Source organism: Dipodomys ordii, unplaced genomic scaffold, assembly GCF_000151885.1.
Source record: "Dipodomys ordii isolate 6190 unplaced genomic scaffold, Dord_2.0 Scaffold13, whole genome shotgun sequence".
Taxonomy (NCBI): domain Eukaryota; kingdom Metazoa; phylum Chordata; class Mammalia; order Rodentia; family Heteromyidae; genus Dipodomys; species Dipodomys ordii.
In genome coordinates this window covers 3,081,107-3,108,306 of record NW_012267229.1, presented here as the reverse complement: position 1 = coordinate 3,108,306, position 27,200 = coordinate 3,081,107, and the positions used below count along the sequence as shown (strand labels likewise).

General features: G+C 34.9%; 1 protein-coding gene across 2 annotated transcripts in view; it reads right to left on the bottom strand.

The window, feature by feature from the left end:
* Window positions 1–27,200, bottom strand: part of Tasp1 (taspase, threonine aspartase, 1) — a 227,822-nt gene that overhangs the window by 76,974 nt on the left and 123,648 nt on the right. For both annotated transcript variants that reach the window (XM_013010937.1, XM_013010938.1), the window contains one exon: window positions 15,648–15,758. In XM_013010937.1, coding sequence (XP_012866391.1) covers window positions 15,648–15,758 — 111 coding nt within the window. The remainder of the gene's footprint in view (window positions 1–15,647; window positions 15,759–27,200) is intronic.

Here is a 27,200-nt window from a genome sequence, read left to right as displayed (position 1 = left end):
GCCATGATAAAAATTTTCCCAGGAAAAACTTAAGATAATCATTTATATACTTGACCTCACAAAAGGCTGAGGCCACATGATTTTCAGACAAAGTAATATGACATGGCCCTCCTAAAATAAAGCAAGAGAGCACTCTCCAAAATAATTTAAAAGGCTCATTTGTGCTTTTGATCAAATAAGTGTCTTTGTAGCATGTCCACAGACACATAAGCTTAGTGTACAATTTTCTTTTCTCATAATCAGTGCTTAGTCTTCTGACCAACCTTATCTTGTTTATCACCATCTAAGATATTTCTAAAACAAGAAATTCAAGCTCAACAATCTTCTGCAAATAGAGCAAAAACAATCTAAACAAAAACCTACAGGTTCCAAGGCAGTTGTCTGTAAGGTGAAAGCAGACCAATTGCAAAAATTTTAAGTCAACTATTCATAAATAAGTGAAAGTCTGTTGATTCATGATTTCAAACATAGGAAGCATAAAAATATTTTTGAGGGGATGGAAGTTCATAGACATATAATTACAAATGCATATTACCAATGCTTGAGCTCACAACTCTAAATCATAAAATGCTGCAATTTTTGTACTGTGAATTTAATGACACTGGGTATAACCTAAGTGCCTAACAGAAGCATTGATTGACACAAGCAAACAGGTATACAGAAGGCTAGAATTCAATTAGACAGTGTATCAACACAATGATATATGGGATTTGTATTTCATTTGATTTTGATTGCATTTTGCTATGTATCCCATTCTCAGTGAAGCCACTGACTATCTTTAACACCTATTCTATGCTCAACATTCTGCCAAGCAATGTGGACACAAAGATTCATATATAACACATGCATATATACTTAAATATACTATACAATACTATAAATGTGTATGTGTCTCTATCCAACCCCAGAACAGTGTATGGCACATAATAGGTAATCAAAGAATACCTGTTACATATAAAAAGCACAATAGTAAGCTGTGTGTTAGGTATTGAAGGCCTTGAGAAGAACTATACTAACTTAATTAGGGCCCACAGTGAAGGTAAGAAGCCAAATCTGCCCCTGGACAATAAATTGAATATGGACAGATATGATGGTGCTAAGTAACACTATAATAAACATTTATGGATCTTATTATTTAGATAGCTGAACCTTGAGGGAGGTCACAAAGAAGAATTCACAATGCTTGCAATGTAACAAGTACTCAATTTCTGCTCCACTGTCCCTGACTCAGGCTGAAAGACTGTCCGACCAGAGACTAGAGGGACGCATGATGTCCCTGGACCAAACAGTAAAGAAGAAACATGTGGTCCTGAGAACATGAGATGGTTTTTGTCAAATCAAGACTCTGTGGGGCTGGGAAGGTGGCTCAGTGGTAGAGTGCTTACCTTGCATGAATGAGGCCCTGGGTTCGATTCCTTAGCACCACATAAGCAGAAAGAAAAAAAAAGGAAGTGGCACTGTGGCTCAAGTGGTAGAGCGCTAGCCTTGAGCTGAAGAGCTGAGGGACAGTGCCCAGGCCCAGAGTTCAGGCCCCATGACTGACAAAAAGAAAAGAAATTGAGTATGTAATGAGTGAATCCAAAAAGAAAGTGGATAGGAACAAGATCCTGGAGAGCAAAGGGACAACGCTGTTGAGAATTACTACAGCTATTAAGGAGGAAAAGCTCAGAGAAAGACAAATCAAGTTGAAAGAAATAAAAAAGATCACAACAGTTTAGAATATGATAATTTGTTGAAATGAAAATAGCAGAGGAAACTGACTGAGAAGTCTTACTGGAAAAGAGGAGGAGGAATGAGATGACTGCTTAAAAAGCTAACAATTGGTGCCTCAGAAGGTCAAGAAGGTGGTACCATACCCCAGATCTTCTATGATCATGTTACCAGGAAGGTAGTTTCTTTTTTAAATTATATTTTTATCTTGAAATAGTTGTACAAAAGGGTTGCCATTGATAAAATCATTTATAAGAATAACCTATCTTCTGAATGAGTCCCAACATTTTTTAGAAAGTTCAAGTAAATTTCACCTAGCAAACTCACAGAGAGAGGACTTGTACTGTACGAGTTTCTTTTCCACCGCAAGTTCAAATATAACACTTGCTTACTAAAAAAGGGCTATACTGAAAAAGGGGAAACCAAAAAAAAAGTGGGACATAACCTAGAATGTGTGTAGACAGCTTCATTATTTTTCTTTTATTTATGTATTAGCTATTCATCAAGTACTATTAATTATGTACCTAACACCTTTATGGATGTTGGAATTACATCAGTATCTCAGTCAACAAGATATACAAGATCCCTGCTCCAAGGGAGGCTGAGAATCTATCGTTTGAATTTTCACCAAAAGAGAAGGAAGAGAGATCAAGAGAACAGTCCAGAATAAGAAAATAGCACATGCAAAGATCCTGAGGCGTGAAATAACCTGGGACTTTGGAAAGACAGAAAGAAGATGAGAGAGACCAACAAAATGAGCAAGACTTTCGGGTAGGATATGAGAAGTCAGGCAACGATCATAATTAAGACCTTGAATTACTGCCTTCTTCGCAGTAGAGAGCCATCCAGAGGTTAAGGAAATGTAGTTTATATTTTAAAAACAAAATCTTTGGAGAAAGAATTTGAAAAGGCTGTTCTGCGGAGAGTAGAATGGGTTATGAATTACTGCCAAAAAGCAGACTATGTGATCATTTAAGTGAGAGCTCCTCAGTGATTGGACCCAGTAAGACATTCCAGCCAATGGGCTAAAGGGACAGTTTTCCTCTCATAGTGCTAAACACATACTGCAGTAAATGTGTAAAAAAGACAAGAAAGTCAACTGGAATCCAAAGCTAGGTACCATACCGAGGTTGCTGCTCTCCAACAGGAGGCCCACATGTTCACTGTAATATATGAAAGGGATTGCTGACCTCAACTTGTCATTTGGACCAGGTTATTTTTATGTTCTCGCATCTTTACAGTATCCTGAGGACAGCTGTCAGAGAATTCTGGGCATAGCAAGGTCAACTGTTTCCCGTGACATTCCTTCTCTGTTTAGAGGCTCTAAATTCCTTCCCCTTGTCAGCCCATCAGAGCTTTGTGTATCTCTGGAATTCTCCCCTTGTCTTAATTCCACAAAGCACCTTAATTGTTAACCTTAGGGCACTGGGCAGGATCTATTTTTTTGGCTTCTCATTTTTTACTAAATAAAGTTCTAAACTTTTTTTCTACCTTTGTTGTGGAATTTTAGCTGCCCCGTTTGATTTAATTGCATATTTTAACCTTGTATGCATGCCTAGAAGCCTTAGGCGGTGGAAAACCTTTTACTATGTCTAATAAAGAAAATGAACACAACTGTGGAATTCAACCATAAATGTCCTCATAAGACTAGCTGATAGAGAAAAATGAGAGCCACTCATTTTTAAGTTTCTAAAAACATTCAAAAATGTTAAATGAATAAAACAATATAATTTGTAGAACATTGAGAAAGATCTCAGGAGGCTGAGATCTGAGGATTGCAATTCAAAGCCAGCTATGGCAAGAAAGCCCATGAAATTCTTATCTACAACAAACTACCCTAAAAAAAGCCAGAAGTAGAGCCCTGGCTCAAATGGTAGAGCACTAGCCTTGAGCAAACGAAACTCAAGGGAAAAGCACACAAGCTCTGAGTTCAAGCTCCAGGACTGGCACAAAAATAAACAAACATAAAATGGGCTGATTCAGATGGCATACCACTTTTGTTTTTAATGTTTTCTCCTTTTCCTATCTGAAATCCAGATGGTAGGAGCCATATACTAAAGCTGGCAGAGGAGGAGGACAGAGAGAGGAGCAAGGCAGATTATCTAAGACACTGAGGAGCTGCTATAAAGAAACTCTGGATGTCTTATTTCAAAAGGAAAAATAAGTCTCAAGTTAAGTCATTACAAATGGCTTTTAAAGAGAGGTCTAACGAAGGGCAGTTAAGCATTATACACAGTGTTTAAAGAAACAAAATGAATCAAAGACAAAACTAAACTTGCTAAAATAGATAACAGTTATTTGCTGTAAATAAAATGTTTTATGCACATTTAAGATTTGAAGACAGAAATGAATAGAAAAACCCAATTTGAGTTAAAGAATGAAAGATACAACATGCTATTGCATACAAAGCAGACACCATGTAAATTAAAATGAGCCTCATTCCAAAGAATGATCATTTCCGAGACTCAGATGGAATTCTGGGGATTTCATGTAGTAGCAGTCATGGTTAGCTTCACACTGTTGACACTTTCCTATGTCAGTCCCAATGCTGGCAACCACAGCAAAGAGAAATCATTGCTCATCTAGTTCTAGCAGAGAAATCCAAGGAAGTATGCTGAATTGCCTGATGTCAGTAACATGGTGACCTTTGAAGAAACTGTGCCATGGCCAGAAGGATGACTATTCTGTCTGGCCCAGACCTGGTCACATGCTCATCCCCATGACATGAAGGATTGGAACAATTCCACCTGAATGGCAGTCGGAATGGTTTCTCCCAGTTATGAAGGGCTTTGATATTAGAAAGCATGGGGATAAAGCAGATACATGTACACACAGATTTACCATGAGTCCTGAGTATTCTAGGAATTAGAAGACATAGGTTGTAGGCTTACATCCCTGATTACCAAGGCACAGGTCACTAGGCTGATATGTGACCCTTGGCTCTGAGTTTTCCAAACATTAACAAAAGAAGATTAAGTGTTAAAAAAAGAATTGAAATAATATACTTGAAAAGTCTCTGAAAAGTATGAAGTGATTTACAATGGTGTATGATTAATATATAAATAGATTTAATTTATATAAAAGGCAGACCTTCTTTGATGCTCTATAATTCAAATCTGAAAACCTGTAATTCAAATCTGCCAAACTTGTAACTAAAATTGTAAAAACATCAATTACTATGATAAGAACCTTAAAGACCAAAGGTCTTGATCATCATAGGCAATGAAGACAGTGTGACTTTGATATAATGATGTTCTAAGACTATGAATAGATTCATGTTCTCAAAAGTTAGTCATTCATACTTACGAAGTTCCCTATTAAAATGTAATTTTCTTACAAAATGCATTTGTGAGTTACACTTTCTACATGTTTATTTTCTATGATTTTTCCTCTAAATTTGTTTCCATTTACTTAATGACCTAGGTTAAAATTTAAATTAATTTTGAAGGATCACAAACCAGTTCTAGATTCAGCTTTATGAGATGGATGGTAAACAGTTTTTCTGAACACTACACTAAAGTCACAATTATTTTCTATTTTTATTGTATATTTTTCAATTAAGAAAGTCAATTTCCCTAAAGGCCATCATCAGCCTAGAGTACAAAAGCATCCTAGATTCAAATGTGGACCCTAAGAAATAAACCTAAAAGCTAAATTTATGTGGGCATGTGTCTATGTGTACATGTAAAAGACAAAAATTCATATGTATGTAAGTTTAACCTCATTGATTCAATGAGAATCTCTAGATCAGCATTGTTAACCAAGCGTTTTTCTGTTAAGATGAAGAGCTCACAAGATCTTGCCTTAGCTTACCTCTAAACACAGTTTTCCAACTTCAAGCTGTCGAGTAGCTGGGATTCAAAGTGTGAGTCACTGCATGTGGCATATATTTAGAAATTAGTTACCAAAATTGAGAATTATTGGTTTATAGGATTTAAGCCCAGGTGGGCCACAGACAAATGAAACTGTGAACACAGACAAATGAAACTGTGAACACAGGATAAGACTGATGGGCTGTGTCCGCATTAATTCTTCATTTGTGATATGATAGTCTTGTAGGATGTTAAGTAGAGGAAAACTTGGTAATTGGTGCATAAGTCTCCTTTGTCATTTTTTACAACATGTATATCTATAGACTCTATCTCTTGTCTTAGAGAGGAGGGTACAGGAAGTGTGATACAGGAGTATAGCATGTATAAGGCCCTGGGTTCAATCCCAGTATTGTAAAATAACAATGATGACCAAAATTTTAAATACAATAAACCATAAAATATGACTTCAACTAAAAAAAACTAAAATATGCTCATGAAACACACTATTACTTTTTCAAGTCAAAAGTCCCTTGGTTTTATAAAAATTCAAATTATCAGGAAAATTGAAGTACTACACAATTAAAATATATACTTTTCACCTGGATTCTGAAATCATCTTGTTACATTTAGGTTTACTCATAAATTATATAGAGGACATAATCCAGGGATAAGGACACCCTGGCATATAAAATACAATATTATCCATATCTATACCTACCAAAGTAATCATCTACCAAATTATCATCTAATCTATCAAAATTTCTTCAATTGTATTAAAAATGCTTTTAAAGGTCATTTTCTCCGTTTAAAGGCTTTTTTATTGTAGTTATTAATGCATATTAAATATACAAATTAATGAGTTTTACTGTAATGTTTCCACATGTATAAATATGCTATAAATGGGTGTAGCTTGTGAATTTGTTATTCAATAAATTCTGACACTGTGGAAAGAAATAATCATGTCCATCTATGTTTGGGACAGCTCTCTTACAATATATGTTGACTTCATTTTCTGCAGATAAATACCCACGAGTGATAAAGTTGATCATACGGTAGTTATATTTTTAGTTTACTTGAGAAACCTCTATATTGGTTTCTATAATAGATGTACTGACTTCCTTTCCTACCAGCAGTATACAAGATTCCTTTTCCTCCATATCTTTGCCAGCATTATTTTAGTAATTTTGACTAGGATGAAAGGCATCTCAATGTCATTTTGATGTGTAATGGTTAAACATATTGAGCATTTTTTTCCTATTTACTGGCCAGTTGTAATTCTTATTTTGAGAATTGTCTATACAGATAATTGATTATTTTGTTTGCTTATTTTGTTTTATTTCTAGTACTAAAATTTGAACTCCTGTTCAATTTTTGCCGGTTGTTTTGGAAATAGAGTCTCAAGGAATTTTCTGCTCAGGCTGCCCTTTAACCTAGACCTTCCAAATCTCATCCTCTTGAGTAACTAGGATTACAGATGTGAACCCCTGTTGCCAGACATTTTGCACAATTTGATTGGATTTTTTAGCATTAAATATACTTTATATACTCTAACAATTAATCCTTTGTCAGAAGAATAGCTGAAACAGATTTTTTTTTCTAACTCTGTAAATTATTTTTTCTCTCTGTTGATTGTTTCCTTTGCTGTAGCTAAAACTTTCTGTTAATTCAATTTGTCAATTCGAACTTTTGTTTCCTGGACTACTAGAGTACTGTTTAGGAAATCATTGCCTATGCCCATAACTTGGACAATTTCCTTAGTATTCTCTTTAAATAGGTTCAAAGTTTTGAGTCATACATTAAGGAATATGATCCATTTTCTCAATTGATTTTTGTACAAGGTAACAGATATGGGTTTAGTTTCAATTCTCTATATGAATGTACAGCTTTGCCAGGACCATTTGTTACATAGGCTTTTATTTAAAGTGTCATTGTTTCAACATCAATCAAATACAATCAACTAAATGAATTTAATTTTCACCTATAGCATTTTTATTGGCTTTCAGTCAAATTGGTATTTGAGTTGGATTCCTTAAGTATAGATTTCTTCTTGTTTTATTAAATAGTACTGGGGTTTTGAAGTCAGGGCCACTTGCTAGGCTGACACTCATTCACTGAGCCATGCTTCTAGCTCTTATTAAATACAAGTTATTATACTTATAAAAATACTCAATGTTTTGACATGTGACATCTAAATATTACAGGATAATGGAATCTTTGGAACATAGTATTTCAAAATAAATGGAAAGAAGATATAAGGATTTTTAACCCTAAAAAATAATCCTTAAAATACAAATATATACACAAGCACACACTTGAAAAATATGGCAAAAATTTTCAAATGCAATTACAGAAATGCTAATTACAAATTCACATGATCCTGTTATTACTCACCTTAATGTTGTAAATACAAATATTACTCAAAACAAATCAAGAAAGTATTCTGAATTATTAGCCAATTTGAAAATCAATCCAGAAGTGAGTAACATGCCAGAAATTCATCAAATGTTTGAGCACAAGAAGCACTCCACATAAGCTGCCAACTATTAATAATAATGAATGATCTGGAGTTAAACACATTTATAAAAGGTTAAGAATAATGCTGTTTACATACACTCATTCTTCCGGTATGAATGTGTGGTTTCAAAAGGGCCAAAAATCATACTTACTCTCAAATATATGATGGCTTTCAAATTAGATTATAATAAGAGGAAGCAACTTTATAATCATAAAAATAATTCTAAATTCTATGGCAATTATTGTAACAATTAAGTTTGTTTATTTGCCCAATCCATCAGATACAGTATAGGTCTTATTCAAATTCAGTCAAAGCATCATACAGCTCAGCCTTCAGCTTTATATGACTAAATTTCCTTTCCTTCTTTTTTTTTTTTTCTTAGACCTTTTGGCTACCCAGTTTCAGCATCTCTGTTCCCAAAATCCTAAATCTGAAATGTTTTGAAACTTTGTTTCAGATTCTAAAGCACTTCAGATTTTGGATTTTCAGACTGAGGATATTCAAGTGATAAAATCTATGCTAATATTCTAATTAAGTTCCTTTCCTTCTTGCAACATTATAATTATGTGCTTTGTTTTTACTCTAATATTAGCAGTTCACTCCCAAATGAAAGAAACAGACAAAAAAAAAATCTTTTTGATCCCTAATTAATGCCCTTTGCAGAAAAATAATAATTACTAATATGAAAACATTTATTTTCATTTTCTCTGCATGAATAAAATTAATTCCTTGTACAGTTTTAATTATATTCTAATGTGTTTTAACACAAAACTCCTAACAAAATTCCTATTTTGACAAATTCCTCAACTTTTACAATGAAGTTCATGGCTCCCAAATCCAGCCACTTTTGAAATTAAATAGACCAGCAATAAAACTGGTGCTTTTTAAAGTACCATGAGGTATTTATAGAACTTTGCATTTGTTTTTCTTCATTAGTACTGTGCTTATTGCTTTCAAGATACATATTACCAAATTATTTCTAGTTATCAAAATCTGATGTTGATTTTAAATGATTTTTAGGGTTTCGTTCCCAAAAGCTCTGGGTGAGAGAGTGAACACTGGTGCTGTTAGTACAGTCATCTTCTGCTACTCAAAAAGTTCCAAGTGTCCCAAATATATGGGATTTAAAGGCTCTGGAAGGGTAGGGTTCTTGTGTAAACAGGAAACCCCAGCTACAGGGAGAAAACTAACTTCTGTTTTGACAGCACAAAACCCTGTGAAGTTATTCTCCAACTGCAGACTGCTCATTTCCATTCATTCTAATAAGCCTATCTTGTTAGTCTGCTGTTGAACAACCGCATTGGTAATTTAATACAATCACGAAGGCTTTTCTTTCATTTATAAGAAGAAGAAAACAAGATAACTGAACTGCTCAGTACAGGCTGACTCAGTTTTACCCGAAAATAAAATACATCAACCATGTCAATGAGGGTAATTTGTCATCTTCTTGGCAATTATGATGATTCTATTTTTTTGTACTCAACATGCACTGAAAAATCATATTTAAGTGTTGCTCAACTTAACAAGCAGATCAAGCATTATTTTCAAATGAAAATTGCTGGACTCAAAAATGTGACTTTTAATCATCTATTCTAGTGAAAGAGAAAAAAGTTCTTAAATTTTTACTACTTTTACTTCTACTATTACCTAATCAGCCTTTTTTATAGCCTTTTGGTTTTCCATACACAGGTTTTATTTTTGTTTTCTTTTTTGCAACTTATTGTAAATATGACATATGATATTTCTTAGGTCTTAAAAAAGCATCCCATTTTAGAAAATACCTCAGAAGTCACCACACTTCCGAACATAGTCAAAAGAAATTTGATTCTGTCATGAGCTTCCTAACAAACATTCTGCTTTCTTTTGTTTTAGTACAAGTCCAGGGGCATGAATTAAGGGCTGTCCCTAAACTTTTTGCCCACAGCTAATTCTCTACCACTTGAGCCAACTTCTGGTTTTTTGATGATTAACTGGAGTTGAGTCTCAAGGACTTTCTTGTATGGACTGCTTCCAACTGTGATCCTCAGTTCTCAGCCTGAGTAGTCAGGATTTACAGGTAGAGCCACTGGGTGCCCCACCTTAACAAATCTTCTGAATGGCCCTAAGACGTGCACATTTCAAAATGACTGTCATCTCTGAAGAAGCTTATCATATTGTCTTTTTTCCTTCCCTGTTCCATTTACTCAGTTAAATGTATTTTAAGTTATGAAACTTCTACACACTTAAAAATATTCTGGAAGATTCTATACACTCACCCAGTTAGACCAAAAGAGGATACTCACAAGAAAAACACAAAGGCACAATACCTACATGCCTCTTGATATTTATATAAAATTATATATATATGTATATATATATCAAAACAGACTCTAAAATATAGGAACAAGTGATCTTTTAAAAAAAATTTAAAGATTTACTTTTTGATGATTCTGTCTTCTTTTCTTTGTGTATGGTGTATTTGAGTATAGATTTTTATAAGGGTAGGGGTGAGTACAGAACTTGAGGGAAAATATATTTATATTTTCTATCTTGTGATCATAACATAATATCATTTTGATAGTATGGCTAAAACTCCTTATTTCAATAGTTGCTTTCTCATGGAAGTTCTCCCAGATGGATGTTTTACTTTTTTGATTATGCTTTACTTTATGCCTTTATATATGAGGAATTATTTAAGATTTTCATTGAAAATAGATTCTTTCAAAATTTTCATTCACTCTTGCCACAAGTATAAAATTTGGTTGTGTTTGTTTGTTTGTAAAATGCCTTATTACTTGGTCAGAGGCACCAAGCATGTCATCACTATAAAAAAGATATTTAGGATTACTTTTCTATTCTGTACAGATGCTTACTACTGTAGTTTGTTTTTATTTTAGAATCTTTAAGGTAATTTTTACCATCAATAAAACATAAATAGCACTTCAACAAAAAACACCAAACAACAGAAAACTAGGCAAGTATGTGAACTGGTGATTCAAGAAAAAATAGTTAGATTTTTGATATGAGACCCTTGTCTGTTGTATGGCTAGTGAAGATCTTCTCCCAGTCTGCAGGCTTTCTATTTATCTTGCTAGCTATGTCTTTTGCCATGCAGAAGCTCTGCAATTTCATGCAATCCCATTTGTCCAACCTTCCTTTGATTTGTTGTGTTTCTAGGTCTTTATTTAGGATGTTTCAGCCTGTGCTAAGGAACCCTACCATATCCCCTATCCCTTCCCATAATATGTTCAGGATCTCTGCTTTTACCTTGAGGCTTTGATCCATTTGTGTTGATTTTGATGCAGGGTAATATATAAAGATCTAACTTCAATTTTCTACATGTGTGTAGTCAATTCTGCCAACACCATTTATTGAAGAGACTGTCTTTCTTCCATCTGATAATTTTGATTCCCTTTTTGAAGATTAGGTGGCCACAGGTCTGTGGGACCATGTCTGGATCTTCAATTCTATTGGTCCTCTTGCCTGTTCATGTGCCAATACCAAGCTGTTTTTATAACTACAGCTTGACAACAAAGTTTGAAGTTTTGATATTGATATTCCTACAGCACTGTTCTTCCTGTTTCTGCTATTTTGGGATCTTCTATTGTTCCATATGAATTTTTGGATTGTTTCTTCTATTTCACACTTTTTAAATGGAAACAAAAAAGAAAGACCGCTATACTTTGCACAAAACCAACAAAGTGGTTTCTAGCTTTCTTTAATCATTGAAAGGTTTTCAACCCAATCACTTCAGATAGGAACTTGAAATCACTATTAACAGTTTTACTTTTAATTTCAATTAATGACTGGTTTGATTTATAAAGGTACTTTTAGAAGTAGCTTAGCTTGTCCTATGAACAAATCCAATGATCAAATAACTTTCTGGACTTAAGGAAGTTTAGAGACATACAGAGCTTCCCTTTCATTTTAAATATGAGGAAAATGAGAACAAAGAAACTTGTCTGTTTTAGTCAGAAAATTAATTACACTCCTAGTTCAGACCTCTAGGAAGTTCAATTTATCTCATTCCAAGTATTTTGTAAATATCATCTGTGCTTCTCAAGTGATTTTGGCAGCTTTTCATTTTCTAATCCCATTTCCAAATTATCTGATTAGAAAGTATTTCTTATTTATGTACTGGATCCAGTAAGAAAAATTTAGCATGGTCAAGGAATTTAGAACTTTCTCTTATCTAGTATTTTTTATCTTTAAAAAAAAAAACAGCTTAAGTAACTTTCTATACACAATGAGCCAGACACTGATATTGAGAGTGAAACCTAGCTATCTTAACACCTAGGAGACTGCTCTATATTTTATAATCATTTTACAGAATGAATACCCACTGACTAGCAAGATGACTTTGAGTAAGTCATTACATTCTTGTAAAATTTCCTGCCTCTTATCATGAGTCTGATTTTTTTAACTATTATTGTAAAGATGATGTACAGAGGGGTTATAGTTACAAAAGTCAGATAGTGAGTACATTTCTTTTTGAACTGTGTAAACTTTTTCCTTGCTTTCCTCCAGTTTTTCCCTCCTGACACCCCCCCACATGTTGTATAGTTCAGTTTCAACATAGTGTTTAGTGAGAATCACTGCTGCATTTGTTCATCCTTTGTCCTACTATTTCTGAGCCCTCCTTGCCCTCCCCAAAACAGGTAAGCTTACATACAAGACAAAAGTTACAGAAAACAAAAACAGCAACAAAGTACGAAAAAATAGCAAAAAAAAACCTCTGTTTCCATTTTTTGGAGTTGATTTTAATAAATATCATTTTTTATGATCAAATGCATGTACCAATTGAGCTTTTGGGATCCTCTCCTAAAAATATCCTCCTTTAGTCTCATTGTGTGAATGTCTAGAATCCTCTATAATTTATCATGTCTACATATATTTTTTGTCCTTTACCATCCAGCATGCTTACATGTAGATTTTTAGGCTCATGACACCTATGTTTCTTTGGGTCTGATTTACTTGGACTAGATAATGGATCCCAGAGGTAAGGAACACTACAGTTCAACCCCATGAACAGTTTTTTAAAGCTATACAAAACAAGCATCAGAAAAGAATGAAACAGCCGGGCGCTGGTGGCTCACGCCTGTAATCCTAGCTACTCAGGAGGCTGAGATCTGAGGATCGCAGTTCAAAGCCAGCCTGGGCAGGAGAGACCGTGAGACTCCTATCTCCAATAAACCACCAGAAAACCGGAAGTGGCGCTGTAGCTCAAGTGGTAGAGCGCTCGCCTTGAGCTGAAGAGCTGAAGGACAGCGCCCAGGCCTAGAGTTCAAGCCCCATGACCGAAAAAGAAAAAAAAAAGAAAAGAATGAAACAAACTACCCTATTATCCAGCAATTCCACTCCTGGCATTTACCCAAAAGATCACAAACAAGGAAACAGCAAAGCCATCAGCACAACTATGTTCATTGCAGCACTATTCACTATAGCCATCGTATGGAATCAGCCATGATGACCCTCATTGGATGACTGGATTAAGCAAATGTGGTATACCGGCACAATGAAATTTTACTCATCTATTTGAAAGAATGATATTGTACCATTTGTAAAGGAATGAAAAGATCTGGAAAAATTATGTTAAGCGAAGTAAGTAGGCCTAGAGAGACAAAGAAGGCATGTTTTCCCCTCATATGTAAAAGCAAGACTTAGCTTATAAACTTGTAAGTAAATCTGCTGGGTGGTATGCAGGTGTGTACAAATGTATTAACTGAAATATTATAGATTCAAATGAGATCTCAAATTGTATAATTTCTTATAAAAGCAAAAGTAAAGTTCAACACAATAAAACACCAGGAAGCTGGTACTAGAAGGTGCAGTCAAGAGAAAAAGGGTAGAGAAGAAGAGGGAGAGAATGCAGACAAGAATCTAATGAATATCCTACAAAATTAAGAAGAGTAAGGGAAGGGGCTGGGAAGGTAGCTCAGTGGTAGAGTGCTTGCCTTGCATGCATGAGGCCCTGGGTTCGATTCCTCAGCACCACATAAGCAGAAAAAGCCGGAAGTGGCGCTGTGGCTCAAATGGTAGAGTGCTAGCCTTGAGCTGAAGAGCTGAGGGACAGCGCCCAGGCCCTGAGTTCAGGCCCCGTGACCAGCAAAAAAAAACACAAAAAAACAAAAAAGAAGAGTAAGGGAAGGAGTGGGTAGGGGAGGGATGGGTAAAAATGTTGAAAGGAGTGATATGGATCAAGATATATAGTATTCATAAGCTGCTTTGATAAATGTCAACTCTTTTGAACAACTGCTTAAAGATAATAAAAGAAAAAAATTGAAAAGAATGAAATACAGGAATTCCTTAGGCAGATAAAACTAGCTAGTGACTCTAAGATTCTAGATTTAGGAACATTGTTCAAGTGGTAGAGCACCTGTCTAGCAAGGGCAAGGTCCTGAGTTCAAATTACAGTACTGAAAAAAAATTCAGTTAGGTTCCTCAAATCATCCACAATAAACATAAAATTACCAGATGCCAAAATTGCACACTGATTATAGGATTTCTAAGAAATTAATTTTTCATGAACCTTTTGTTTTCAACACTTAATGTGCTGACAATACTTTTACCAGACATATATGACTAAATAACAAGTCATATACATCACATATGTGACTAAGGCCAGAAGATGATTTTCCTTAAAACAACATTCAACAATGATAATAGTTAAAAACAAAAGAACAATAAAGTCTAAGTATGATTCAGATAGATTTAAGCATATAATAGCATGAATGTAGTCAACTTTTCTAAAAAAAATCATCATTGGTAGCCCTTAAATCCTGTTCATGAGTATTCCTCAGCTCATATTTTACAATCAAGCAGCACTTACAAGCACACATCATTAATATAATTATTCAGATCATTTAGAGAAAACTTAGGTCTACTCTGTACCCTTCATAACTTCAGGATAAAGGAAACTCCTGTACAAAGTTTTTTCACATTAAATTTATCTGATGTTTTTCCTTGAGATAAATCAATACATAAATGTAATATTTTCCAGTCTATTATCTGTCTTTCCAATCTCTGTACCCTAAAAACTATATATTTTCAAATAGGGTATGAGTTTCTGAATCTAAGAAGAGATTCAGGTCTTATCTCTACCCCATCAGTATATGCTGATCTCATTGAACTAAGCTTTATTCTTTGACATTCTCAATGGACTTCTATAAATTGTAGACTGAGACAGCTCTCCAGTGAAATGTGTTTTAAGTCTAAATTTCCATAAAGTCAACAGTTTGAAAAAAAGATTTGCCTATCTAGGTCCCCACGAGTATCCTAAAAACAAGGTTGGGAAAGGAGTCTGTCTGGAGATCAGGAGGACAGGAGAAAAAGATTGGTCTTTGTCCTTCTTTTCCAAGCTGGTTGGGGGTAGAAATAAAAAAAGGAGAAAACCATAATCCTTGCTGTTTTTAGAGAACATGAGAACAGAAATGATTTGTATCCCATTTCTCAGATAAGGTATATAGACATAGAAATTCGGATAGGTAAGTCTACCATTCCTGTGCCATCTGACCAGCAAGATACTCTAGGGGATAGAGAATATAGGTCAAGAGAGACACATGGAAAACCTAGTTCATAATGATTACAACTCAGTAAAACGGTGCATATTTGGAAGGATGTCATGTACTTACTGATAAACTTGTTTTGCATAGTCTCCAACAGAGCTTGGTGAGCATCTTCAGCTTGTAAAGCATGTGAACATTCTCTAGCCAGTATGGTGCGCACTAGATGCTCTCCACATCCTAGAAGTCCAAGGAAACCAACAACAGTTGAGGAAAAGCAATATTGAACACTGCTGCCTCATTAGTACTAAAATACCCTGAAAAATAGCAGAACAACCCACTGAGAGATGAAGTAGCCTCTATGAGCCAATCTGGTTAAATTAAGTAATGAGATCCAGTAGAAAATTTTAAAATGTTTAACTGTCTAACCTCAAAAAAGAAATCATGGGAATAAAAGGAAACTCTCTTCATAGGAGTAATTTACATTAATAGGAATGTACAAACGTACTAACGCATTCCCATTCCTGGGTGATTGCAAATGACCCATTTTCGTATTTCTTTATTTGTTTGCATTCCATTGACCTTAGTCTCCCAGTCAGTAAATGGCCATCTGTGGCCATCAGTCATTTTCAATGTTACATCCCACCTGTCTAGGATAAGGGAGAGAGGCAGGCAGCAGCTAGGAGCAGCCTAACTCTTCCCTGTCCTATTTTAATCACAATACCATCTCATATTAACACCTGTAGAGTAAACTAACAAAATAGCACTTATCTCATCCTCTTACAGGGATGTCCATACCTTAGAGAGATAAGTACTCTATGCAATTCTAAAAAGAGCAAACTCTACCCTTGGACCGCTGGAGAATACTAACTAAGGAGAGGCTTAAAAACAACATGAAAGACTAGAGGACACTGCCTAGAATTCTAATACTACCTGCAAAGGTACAGACAAAGAAAATACAATTTACAAACTAAGATTCTCTAATAAAATATTTGTGAAGAGCCTTCTTTTCTTCTAGAAATACAAAATTTTAAAAGCCTACATTGAAAAAAACACTGGAGGAAAAAGACTTTCAAAAAATAACATGGCATATCACATGGAATCAAATTCACTACTTAAAATGTCAGTGTCATCTCACCAAGACAAGAGCAGTGGATGTACAAGATCTCCATCAAAATTCCTTTCATGTAAAATAGTTGACTATTAAAAATAACTCCTGCCTAAAATACTACTTACTTATCTGTAAACTAAACCCTCCATTAATTTATAAAACAAGTAAAGGGAACCAAACAATCTAAGCATCCAAGGAGCCTAAAAAGGAAGTATGTCTAACTCTTATCAAAAAATATCGCAGCAAAAGAAAGAATTGTCTCCAGGAACTACTCAGATCCCAAATAGGATAGGGACAATGTAGTCTTTTCCCAAGTCATTGATCTTGCACATGTTCTTTGCAATCAAAATGTGGATTAAGAATGCTAAACAAAACAGCCTCTTTTAAATAGTGGCTAATACTTTCTGACAGTGCTGGGGAATCCAACCCAGAGCCTCATGCTAGCACTCTACCACTAAGCTATACTTCCAGCCCCCTTCACATTTTTAAGTTTATAAGATTAAAAGAAACACAAATTGATATGATGCCTACATAATCTATTTAGATAGTACTATGTGATTTACAGTATTAGGCACTAATAACAAATCTCCCCATGAGATATAATCTGTAATTGTTAAGTAGCAATAGTACTTTTCATTTTTTTGCTCCATACATCACCTACTCCTCCCCTCTTCTATTTATTTCCTTCCTTGTATATGCATGCACATATATGGTTATATATTATACATACATATACAATACATACTCACTGCTAAAAATATGAACAGTTCACAAAAATGTGAGCATTCTGGCTGGGGGGTATGGCTCAACTAGTAGATGCCTGCCTAGCAAGCAAAAGACCCTGAGTTCACAAAGGAGGAGGCTACAATGCTTGATAAGAAATGTACTCATGATCTTGCCCATGTAATTGTAACCCCTCTGTACAGTATTTTCACAAGAAAAAAAGAAAAAAAATTGTCAAAAAAAGACCCTGAGTTCAAACCTAAACACCACCACACAAAAAAAGTGATTTTTTAAAGTCACCTGACATTCTGCCAGAAAAAACAGCCCTGTGTTTTTAATGGTGTAAATACAAATAGCCTTTAAAAGTTAAGTGTGAATATCTCCACACACTAGGTGAAGCTCTAATATGTAACTTAATATTTAACTTCCACAGTAAGATTATAGCAATTTTTATTTTGTCCATTTTTTGCAATATTATTTTTATAAACAAGAAAAATATGACAATAAGTAGCAAAAAATAGTTTGACTTTATGTATGAACATTATTAAGTTCATGAAACTCCATAAAATTTAATTCCCTTTGCGTATACACATTTGATGTTGAACACTGAAATGGTATACTTTAGAACAATAATAATTGTTAGGAAATTGACATGCCATAAGGTAAACGAATGTTCACAAAGGTTATATATACATGCTTTAAGTCACAGAGCTAAACCGCATGAAGTTATTATTACACCAAAAATATACAATGAATGTCAGGAAGACTTATCCCTCTGTTGTTCTATGGAACTATGCCGATTGATTTTTATTAAGGAACTCTTAAAATTATGTATGTTCTCTGATATATATTACCTTTAACATAAGGACTATAATCCCCAAAGCTTGTTTCCTACAGGTTCCAATCAAATGAAATCTGTCTTTTGTGGTTTTGCCAACAAAATTCTAAGGTTGCTTAGAATATGCTGCCATCAAGTCGAAGTGTATCTCAAAGGCATTCAGGTCCGTGCATTAAGTCCTTCACTGCATTCTCTTTTTGTTCTTACTATATAAAGTAAGAATGTGTGTGATCTTAGATCTTAGCAAAACATGCAGATTGCACATAATAAAAACTTGAGAACAAATCTAGAACAAAAAGTTCTAAAAGAACTTAGAAAGCTAGTTACTTACTTACCATGACTAAAAATGCCAAATAAGAGAAAATGAATGACAGGAATGTAAAGCTGGTCTGATCACTAGGGGGAGAGGAGAGGGACAACTGATCGGTGAAGAAGGGTGAATAAAATCGAAACACTTTATATACTTATGCAAAAATGGAACAATAACATTTGTTGACATTGGATTGGGAAGGGTGGGGGACAAGAGAGAGAGACAGGAGTGGGTCGGATCGAGGTACATTGTATGCACATATAGACATGTCAAAATGAAACCCCTGGACCACCCACCTTGGGTGGGGGAAATGAATTATAAATGGCCTGACACATATAGCAAATTCATGCCTTACGCTTTTAAAAGCATTAGTCATGTTTAGAGGATGCTATGTTTAAAACTAATAAAGGGTCAGGCACTGTGGTACAAACTAGAAATCCCAGCAACTCAGCAGGTACAGATCTGAAGGATCATACTTCGAGACCAATCCAAACTAAAAGTAAGCAAGACCTCACTTCAACAGAGGTGGCACACAACCTGTAACCCCAGTTAGTCTTCAAGTATAGATATAAGGACTGTAGTTTGAGGCTGATGAGCAAAAAAAAGTATCCTAGCTGAAAGAATAACTAAAGTAACAGGAATAACATGTATAGTTCATATGTTATAGCCCTTCAAGCATGAATCTTTGAGTTCAAATTTCAGTATTACCAAAAAATTAAAAAAAAACTCTCAAGCATTTCTTTATTCTTCCCATAGGAACTTCTGATGGGAACTGCATAGCAAGATTACCAAACTGTTTATGAAAGGAAATGTTCTGTTATAGAACTAGCTCAAGTACTATATGAGGGAGAAACTAACACAATTAGAATAAAGTATAATCTGTAATAATTATTCATCTATAGAAGTTATAATCTACTGATTAATTTAGGTAACAAACATCAGTGACTGCTAATATTATAAAAAGATAAAATCAAGTGTTGTATGTTCTTGATTAAACTAAACTTATATATTCTTGTCTTTTACCAAAAGAATTGTATTTGGATCTCATCAATCTTCTAAATTCTTTGATCAATTTCCAGAAATACAGAGCATCAAAAACACCTACAGTCAACACTATACTTAATGATGAGAGACTGATTGTTTTTCCCTAAATTCAGAACAAGGCAATGATGTCTGTTTACATCACTTCTCTTCAGCAGTGTACAGATGTTCAAACCATTGCAGCAAAGCAAGATAAAGAAATGAAAGAAAGATAAAGAAAGAAAATCACAAAAGACTAAAGAAAAACCTCCCTATTTATAGATAACTCTCTATATAGAAAATCCCTGGGGATCTACTACTAACTGCTAGAGATATGTTTCTACATCCTTCCTAACCTATTCTTCCTGTCCTTTCTCTAGGACAAAGATAGTCTGTACATACCTGCCTGATACTTAACCAGTCTCCAAAATGTGGTTCTACTTGTCATTTCTTCCCCTACCCCTGAATATAGCAAGCAAGTATCAGATTTTCCTGCGGCTCAAGAGAGAGAATTGAAATATGTACTAGTGTAAAAATAATGATAAGGAGCCCTAAAGGGTAACATGAGAATGTCCAATGTACTAATAAGCTCTTTGGAAGAGAGAGGAAAAGTGCCCCTAGAGAAACATGGCCATACTGTGACCAAGTGATATACATATGAACGTGAAGGCTTCTCTGCTAAGGAAGACCGACAGAAAAGAAAACCTGGGTACCAGACAGCATTACTGAGTAGCCTAACGAGTCCCAGTCTCCTTCGCTAACATAATTCTTTGTAAGAAAATTCTTAAGACAAAATTCTAAGACAAAATTATCACTGAATAATTGTTGAGCAGACAGGCCAGTAGCATTAAGTACTGTACTGTGGTGCCACCAGTATCTTGATTCATTTTCAGAACTTTTTTTCTTTCCAAACTGAAACTTTCCATCCATTAAACACTAATTACTAATTTCTCATTTCCCTCTTCCCCATCCCTGACAATCCACATTCTTAATCTCTATGAATTTGACTACTTTAGCTAGGTATTTAATATAAGGAATTATGTAATATTTGTCCTTTGAGTTTGGTTTATTTAATTTAGTGCTATTTGTCTTCAGAGCTTATCCATGATGCAACATGTATGTCCAAATTTTCTTCATTTTTAAGGCTGAATATTTGATGGTAGGTAGAAAACATGCACATTTTATCATTCATCTGTCAGTAGATATTTAGGGACAAATGCACTTATAGAGTGCTTAGCTGATGAAAAATAAATAGCTCAGAAAACTTTACACTACATGAGGATGACTAAATACTTTGCCAAACTGAAACATGCATCTCTGTGTTGTTACAAATGTAATTTCTGATATGCTCATATGGATGTATTTAGCAGATACTATTTGCAACAACACATCAAAAAGATTACTTGGTCTGAGAACATGTATATAGTTTTTAGAGTCGGGAACCCCATATTTAATTACTTCTAACAATTGTATTTCTTTTTAATTCATTTGTTTTAAAGGGGAATAACTTTGTTAAAAGTACTTTTTGTTGTCTAAAAGAGGAACTTACAGATTTTGAGTCTTTTATCCATCTAAAGAATGACTTCTTCAAGAGTCACTTCTTAAGGGAGGTCATCTTTGGAACATCTGTTTGTGGGTTTGCTCAGAACCCAGAAAACAAGTTGGCAAAACTCTAAGGAAAGTAAATGACTTACTAGAGTATCTCTGTTTCCCCCTCATCTAACAATACTATCATTTTACTAGTGACTATATGGATGCATATTACAAAATCTTCTATGTCTTCAACAAAAAAATAAGTCTGAGGTTCTTGAGCTAAGCTTCAGAAATAGAATTAACAAATAGCATGGCTTTTATACTCTATTTTGTTCTCTATTTTGTTCAATTCACTTATTGATTCTCTCTTTCTTCCTCTCTCTCTCTCTCTCTCTCTCTCTCTCTCTCTCTCTCTCTCGCGCGCGCGCACACACACACACACACAGACACCTTTTAAGGTGGTGCTTAGCACTTATTTATTCCCTTTGTAATTTACCCAATTTCTTTTTTTTCAGAGCTGAGGAACAAAGGTGCTCTTGCATTGAGCTAAATCTCCAACCCCCCGATTTCTTTTAATAAATAGGTAACTTATTTTCAACAGGTTTACTGCTCACTGTGAGTATAGCACTTATGCATTCACAATACTTTGTCTTAAGATAGTAATGGGTAGAGCAGGGTCTACCATACTGGACTTGGTCCCATTCCCTTGTCTGTATGTAGACTGTGTAAGATGGTAAGAGTGAACTAAACAACTACTACATGGTTTTATTCCACTTGGCCTTCAAAACAAAGTCAGTTCTCTGCTTCAGTTCTAATGATAGAGCCCTCAAATTCAAATAAATAGTAATATATTGGTATATCATATTTTCTTTCCAAAACATACAACATAATAAACTAAAAATCATTTACAAAACTGATGGAAAAACATAAATATCTGGCATTTGTGTGTGTGTGTGCTTGTGCATGTGTGTGTGCATGAGTGTGTGTGTGTGTATGTGAGTGTGTGTACTGGCCCTTGAACTCAGGGCATCTCAATCTCAGTCAGCAATGAGCATTGCTGGAGCTTAGCCACTTGAGCTACACCTCCAGTTCCAAGTGTATGTCTGCCTGAGCCAGTTTTAAACCACGATCCTTCCTTAGATCTCAGCCTCCTGAGTAGCTCAGATTACAAGTATGAGCAATTGGCACCCAGCAACATTTATCATTAATTATGTTCAATTGTATGTATCCTTATCTTATATGTATATGTGTGTGTGTGTGTGTGTGTGTGTGTGTGTGTGTGTATTTACATCAGTAGCAACAGTGGTGATATTTTTGTTTTTCTACATATTGAGGGTTTAGTTTAGGGCCTCAGGATTGTTAGGCAAGTGCTCTACCACTTGAACCATGCCCCTAGTATAGCAGAATTGGTGGTACAAGTCACATTATTACAAAAGGAAAATTTTAAATTCTTTTAAATTTTCCATGAACTAATTTTTTTTTACTCTTTCACATTTTCCATATTTTAATGTAGTGTTGAAATAACTAAGAACAAATGACATTACAGTTTTTAGGAATAACTCATAATCTCACAGATCTTTCTCTCCCATAGCAGCCTTTATGTCTTCTATAAACCATTATAACCTCAATTCTAATTCACAGAACCCTAGAGGGAGGGAAAAGTGAAGTTGCACACATAGGAAAGATATAGCCCACATTCCTAGGTGGCCTGCACATAAGAGTACAGGAACAGCAGCAACAAAAGCTCACATTCAGTTAGTACAACTGGCACACCACACATCTCCAAGGATTACTGATGATTTTGAAGTATTTATGTCATCTTATAAATGCTGCCATTCACTCTCACTGTGGCTAGTGGGCATCTGAAAAAATCTTTCAACACATCTCCTGTTAGAAGTCCATGGGGACAGATAAGTAATGAGAAAAGGGCTTTCCAAATTTAAAAGGAAACATTTGGTACTTCAGTTTCCAGTATTGCAACATCTCTTTTTCAACAAAGGAATTTATTACACAGTACGTCACCTTTTCCCTGTTGGAGGATTTACTGCCAATTTTGGAGTTGGGTTACTTCTGGTTTTCAAGCCTGTCTTGTGAAATTAAAGAGAGGGCTGCCTTAAAAGTGATAGAACACACATGATTTCAGTCTTCACAGTGTCCCCATGGTTATCAAACCTGGAACCTATTACATACAAGAGGAAAACATACAGAGTTTTATAAAGAGATGGAATAAGTGGTGAAGATGTCTAATCGAGTCAAGCCCAAAGGTTACTGCTCACTAAGCCACATTCAGTGTTTCTCAAGGACCTATTCCTAAAGATGAATCTTAGAACCATACTACTTCAATCTGGACATAAGACCATCTTCACAAATTTATTGTAAAGCCACAGAGAGAGGAAACATAGGATTACAGAATCTGAAATGAGTCATTTAGAATCTATATTCCTTGTCTTCTTTACTTCAAAAATCAGACAACTAGCTTAAATGGCTTTAAATGCCTCACAAGACAAAATGCTTATACTTGGAAGTACTATTAGAACTCTAATAACTTTCTGGTTAAAATTTAAAGTCTTGCAATAGAAATGGACAGATCACTTAGAGAAAACTCTTTTTAAACATTGTTAATTAATACAAAAGTACATTTGGATTAAATTTAGTCATAGAGAACTAAATTTTTAAAGGAAAAAAGAAAAAAAAGTCATTGACTGACTCACCATTAATTGTTCAACTATTGTATATCTAGGGCTCTCATGAATACCTCAGTAAAGTTTTACAATTATCTTGTGAAAGTTACTATCATACCTGATTAGCATGACTCCAATTAATTATTTCACAAACCAGTTGTTGTTTCATGAATAAAGGGATTAGAAACTAAGAAAGCCTTTAAAGTCTGAATTTATGTTCAAGATTAGATTAAGAATTATCTAGATAAGTGGGTCAATAAGTTTTGACAGTTACACTTAGATTGTTGAAAACCCTCAATTTTAACCACAAATCTCTAAAAAATAGTGCTTTACTGACTATATTCACAAGTAGTAGCATTAAAAATTTGAGATTTTTAAGCCAGGCACTAGTTGCTCATGCCTATTATCCTATCTAATCAGGAGGCTGAGATCTGATCATCACTGTTAGAAGCAAGCAGGGGCAGGAAAGTCTGTTAGACCCTTATCTCCAACTAAATACCATAAAAGTCAGAAGCAGAGCTCTGGTTCAAGTGGTAACAAGCTACCCTTGAGCACAAATAGCCTGGAACAGCACCCAGGCACTGAGTGCAAGCCCCAGGACTGATAATAAGCTGGGCATGGTAGGGACAACTGTAATACAAATACTAAGGAAACAGGTAGGATTTTGAGTTTGATGCCTCTTAGGTTACATAGAAAGACCCTATAACAAAAGTAAAAAATAAAAATAAAAATAGATTTTGTTTTATCTCAAAGCCATAGTGTGATTTCATTAACTCTACAAAAATCTAAAATCCAATTATAAACAGCTACATATATATAATATAGTATAATATAAAATAAATACTTCACTGTACATATTGACTATATGTAGGGCATAAAACTCCACAAACTCATACTATACCATAAGTTTAACCTACAACTACTAAGCCAGTCAAATGTATTAAACATTTAATTAACAATTTTTAATGGCTTAAAATTCAAAAGTGATTTACAGAAGTAATTTGAATGGCCAGGGCCTCTTTAAAAACTGAATAAGGAAATTTGAGCTGATGTTATTTCTCAATAAATTCATCTGTACAAAAAAAGGCGTTATAAATCATTTCATCAGTTTTAAAGCTGTACTCAAAAGTTTAAAAACAACATTCAGTGCTTAAAAGCCACACCAAGCACAAGAGAAAAAAATTCTTAAATCTGCTCACCAGCCTTTGATTATTTATCCCTTTCTCTATTCAACACCAAATCTAGAGTAGTTTAGTGTAGGGAAAGATACAAGTATTCTAAAGGAAGAAGGCAAAATGAAAATTACATTAATTTATGTAGCTCAAAGTAGAATTTTAAAAAAATACTAATACAGAAGTAATGCATAATTTCTCTTGCCACCAACTAGCAAACAAATATATAAACAAATAAGGTAAGAAATGGGAAAAATAGGTTAGCTGCCTGAAATTCGTTTTATAGCAAAAGGCAAACTGTTTAATTTTTGTTTAACTGTTTTTAATACCTGTTAAAGAGAAAGAAGGATGATTTGGAAATCTGATCAGTTCTGGGTCACCAAGAGAAGTCTAAGACAACTTGCACTGCCTAAAACCAAAGAAACTATCAAAGATAGATATATTGAACCTAATGGGAGCTTCACTGATTTAAAAAAAGGGTGGGTGGGGGATAATTTTGCCAACCAAAGAATAATTCCAAACCCCTAAAAACGCAGCCCATGTTTCCCAATTGATGCATGGGACTTCCACTTCTATTTAGAATGGAGAAATATACAACAGTCACTCCAGGCCTAATAAGAGCAAGCAAGAATAAGTTACAAAACTACAGTTAAAAAAAAAAACACCCCTCTGTACAGTATGTTCACAAATAAAATAAAATAAAATTTAAAAAAAAGAAAGAAACAAACTAGTGAGAGATAGAAATAGAAAGAAATCAGTTCAAGACTGCCAAGCAAAAGTTAGAAAGACTATCCTACTAAAAAAAAAAAAAAAGAGCTAGACATAATGGTTTATGTCTGTAATCCCAGCTAGGTGGGAGGAAGTCCAAGGCCATTTCTAGGATGAAAAATAAATAAAATTTAAAAGACTGAGGTATGGCTCAAATCATAGATCGCTTACCTATCAAAGGCAAGGCCTTGAGTTCAAACTACAGTACTGCAAAAAATAAAAAGTAAAAGTAATAGAGATTAAGATGGGTCATTAACCCAAAGAGGAAGCATTATCTAGGAGAAAAAAACACAGTAGAACAAGAACTGGCATGCTTTAAATGGGAACAAAGAGGAGCTAGCTGAACTTTGTCAAATTTTAAGTGACTACGTGAGGACCTGCATGAATTAGAACAAAGAGAAGTTTCATTCACTGAGCAAATTGGAAACCATTCAACAACCCTTTCCTATAGGTCTTCACTAAGAGTTCCAAAACATACAGCACTGAAAAGAGGTAAAAGACATCCATGCCCTCAGGGATACAGGTCCTTGCCCATAGGAAAAGCAAGAGGAAGTCTGGGGTTGGAAACAACAGGAGAGTTAAAAACCCTTCTGCAGGCTATCAGGAGGCACAACTCTGTCACCAAAGTACAAGGCACCTGGCAGCAGATAATGGGAAAGGAAGGCTAAGAGAAATCCTTTAAAAGCAAATTGGGTCTTTCCTACTGCAACAGTATCATCAAAATGTAAAGGCACAGCAAAAAGACAAGATCTCACAGGTAGATGAGAATTTAACATCTCTCCAGTAACCCAATTAGATGCAAGCCTGGATATAAAGGCAGAAAGAGACAGAGATAGAGACAGAGAGAAGTTGCCCCATAGTTCCAAAATCTAACCACTATTTGGAGTTTTGCTTGTGTTCAAAACCCAAGCTCTGTTAAAATGTTAAGTCCTCACATTCCCATGAAAACATTTCAAACTAGGAATGCATCTGCTTTGGAATAACTGAGTCCCAACTCAACCACAAAAGATATTGACTTAGTAAGTCACATTACACATTACAAGAAGGAGTTTGCCTTTTTCCTACAAGCATAATAAAATAATAGCAAAATATTAATAAAGAAGAAAAACCAAACACTAAATTATTTGATTATACCATAGGAATGTTGGAAAGGAAGAACAATAAAATGAACAAAGACAAAACAAAAATAACCAATAGAAAAGGGGGCTTAGTTGTATGGCACAAATGGTAGAGAACCTGCCAAGCAAGTACAAAGTCCTCAGTTCAATCCCCAGTATTACAGAAGAAAAAGAAGAGCTAGGTGCCAGTGGCTCAAAACTGCAATTCTAGCAACTCAGGAGGGTGAAATATGAGGATAGCAGTTCAGAGCTAGGTAGGAAAGTCTAGGAGTGGAGCTGTGGCTCAAAGTGGTAGAGTGCTAACCTTGAGCAAAAGAGCTCAGGGATAGTACCCAGGCCTTGGGTTCAAGCTCCATGGGCAACAACAAAAATGAAGAAGAAGAAGGAGGAGGAGGAGGAGGAGGAGGA